We start from the raw sequence: 2749 nt of genomic DNA, 5'->3' as shown, positions 1-2749 counted from the left end.
CTTTCCCGCCACTACCGGGCACCTGCCGAGCACGTCCGGGCGGGGGCAGGCCGGCTCTGGCCCTCCTCGGCCCGGAGGGACGCTGCCCCCCGGTCCGCCGCGGCGCGGATGCCGGGTCAGCGAAGGGTTAAGGAGGCCGTCTCCCTCACCCTTGGAAAGTCCCTGAAATGACGTTGCAACCCGACAATTAAAAGAAGAGTTTAATTATAGAGACAGGTTCTGGGAGCTGGAACTAACCCGGTCGGTCGGTGGGGCCGGTAAACAACTCCGGAGCGAGCGGGCCAGGCTGGACGCCGCCCGCGGAGCCCGGGCCCCTGGGAGCGGGGGAGGGGAGCGCCCTCCGGGAGTTGGGAAACGGAGGAAATTCGAGGAATCGGCGTTCTCTTTGCGGGGGGAGGCGGGGGGAAGACTCTTTAGCCAGCCTGTGGCGCCCGGGCCGCGTCAAGGTGCTCCTGGCCGGTCCCGCAACCGTTGGGGGAAAGCTGCGCCGCCCGGAGAGGGGGACATCGGGTGCGGGTCGGGACGCACCCTGGGCTCCGCCCGCTCCGGACCCCTTCCCCCTCGCTTTCCAACCCCGCTTCTCCGCCCCTCTCGTCCCCCCGGCAGAGCTTCGCGAACCCTCCAGAGTTAAAGACCAACGGGCCTTTTTTTTTTTTTTGCTGGGGGAGTGGGGGAATCAAAAAACCGAAATAGCTTCACATCGGGACACAGACAAACCTTGTGGTTTTAACGCGCACCCTACTCTGTCCTGAAATCTGGAACTCATTACCTCATCACTAAGAAACTGCACAAAACCGCTCCCCCAACCCCTCCTTCTCGAAGCAGGGAAGGGAGTGAGCAAACTGCCCTTTAAGAAAGAAACCTACATTTGAATGATTTAAATTAAGGTGGATGGAAGTTATTTCTCCTTCTGGCGCTTGCCAGATTTCAAGAAAAGCTGAAAAATGGGAACAGGGAGAGGGAAGCAACAGGCAGCTGGACAGCAAAAGAAGAAAAGCAAGTGGCAGCAGCCGGGTTAAAAATGGGGGCCATCAATTTAAGCCGGAGGGGACAAATTAAAACAGACGGACTGGGGATCACATAGGTTTATGGCTGCAGCCAAAGCTGTGTGTTTCGCGAAGGTGAAAAACAACAGGTTCCTAAAACGGTTGTGATTTGGAAGGTTTCCGGGTTTGCCCGGCCAAATTTATTGACAAATAAATAAGAAATGCAGTAAAAATATGTGTGTGGGGGGGTGAGGGTGTGGGGGGGCGGTGAGAGTGCGACTCCAGCGCTCTGCTGGGCCCGCCCCTACCTCTTCAAAGAAACGTGCTCATAATGGGGTGACCTAATTACATCGCAATGGAACCCGCTCTTAGCCACTCAGTGCACAGGGTTTCATAACAGACCCGGCGGCCTCGAGTGCTGGGAAGAAACGTGCGAGGGCCGAGGAGGCGGCCGGGCACGCGGGGAAACGGGAAAGAAACGCAGCGCCGCGGTTTCCACCTCGGTCTTGACTCCAGCACTCCGGCGGAGACCGAGGGGGCGGTGGGGGACACGTTAACAGTTTTTTATTTGGGTGGGTGGAGGGGCATCCGAACCTAACAGTAAATAAATATATTCTTTCCAGTTTTCAAAAGAGTGATAATTCAGGGCCTTTCGGTTTCGAGGATCCCACAGCCCCCTCCCCCCATCCCGCCAAAACAGCGCAGTGTGACAAGCCATATGTTCCGTTCCCGTGCGGGCGGGGGAGAAGCAACAGTAAGTTGAAGTATTGCCTCCCCCCATCTCTTTACCTCCATTCTTAGCAAAGTAACTTTTTTTCATTGTTCTGGCATCTAGGGGGTGTGCGTGTGCGTGTGCGTGTGTTGGTGGGGGAAGTTCTGGCGCGGCCCATGGTTCGGAGCGCGCGGGGAAAGTCGTGCGTTCCTGTTTTTTTCGGGGGGGGTGGGGATTAGGGGCGTTCATGAGGATTTAGGTTTTCTTTATAAAAATATTTAAAGATTGATGCGTGAAATAAATACCACAACGAGGCCTGTTAAAACAGCCCGGCAACTATACTGCAGTAAAAATTAAACACCCAAACAATCCGCCCGGACGGTGGTCTTCTTTGCGACGCTCTCCCACCCCTGCTCCTGCCCACACTCGGAGAGTGTCCGCTGCAAAGCGAGCGCGAGTGGAGACGCGTGCGGCGCGCTAAACCGCTTGGTGCTCGCCCGCGCCAGCCCGGGTCCTCCTTGGGGTGGGGGGGAAGTCTCCCTAATCCTCCTCCCCCAACCCCCACCTCCGCCCCTGAAAAAAACAAAACCCTTGGCTTGAACGCTTTGTGCGCCTCTTATTTCCAATCTCCTCTCCCCTTGGGGTTTGCCGAGGGGAGCCGAGTGCGGAAAAGAACTCGGGAAAAGAGTTAAGTTGTGCGGCAACTTGGAGAAGTTTCCAGGGAGATCAGCTCAAGATGGGAACTGCAGCCCCGGCGCTAAGGACGGGCTTCTGCTCCCGCTTGTAAAAAGAGAAAGTCGAGCCCGCCTTTCTGCCCGACAAAAAAAACAACAACACAACAACCAGAACCCCGAAGAGGGTGGAATGAGTGATGTCACAGAGCCGCGCTCGCAGGCTGACAAAAGGGGGGCGCCCCTCCCCCCCCTGCGGGGCGCGCGGCCCCAGAGAAGGGCGCCTGCAGCGCGGGGTAGCCAAGCGAGCGGACTCGAAACTTTTCCTCTTTAAGAAAAAAAAAGTTGTGCGCGGCTCTCGGTGGTTTTTTTTTTTTTTT

At 56.9% G+C, this 2749-nt stretch overlaps 1 protein-coding gene across 1 annotated transcript in view; it reads left to right on the top strand.

The window, feature by feature from the left end:
* Nucleotides 1–1797, top strand: part of LOC112396104 (pH-response regulator protein palI/prr-5-like) — a gene marked incomplete at its 5' end in the record, with an annotated part of 2646 nt that extends 849 nt beyond the window's left edge. The window contains 1 exon segment of the mRNA XM_024739646.1: nt 31–1797. Coding sequence (XP_024595414.1) covers nt 31–166 — 136 coding nt within the window.
* Nucleotides 1798–2749: the final 952 nt, after the last annotated feature.

The sequence above is a fragment of the Neophocaena asiaeorientalis genome, unplaced genomic scaffold (genome assembly GCF_003031525.2).
Source record: "Neophocaena asiaeorientalis asiaeorientalis breed wild unplaced genomic scaffold, Neophocaena_asiaeorientalis_V1.1 scaffold348, whole genome shotgun sequence".
Lineage (NCBI taxonomy): Eukaryota > Metazoa > Chordata > Mammalia > Artiodactyla > Phocoenidae > Neophocaena > Neophocaena asiaeorientalis.
The sequence above is the reverse complement of the archived record's forward strand: the minus strand, read 5'-3'. Positions and strand labels throughout refer to the sequence as shown.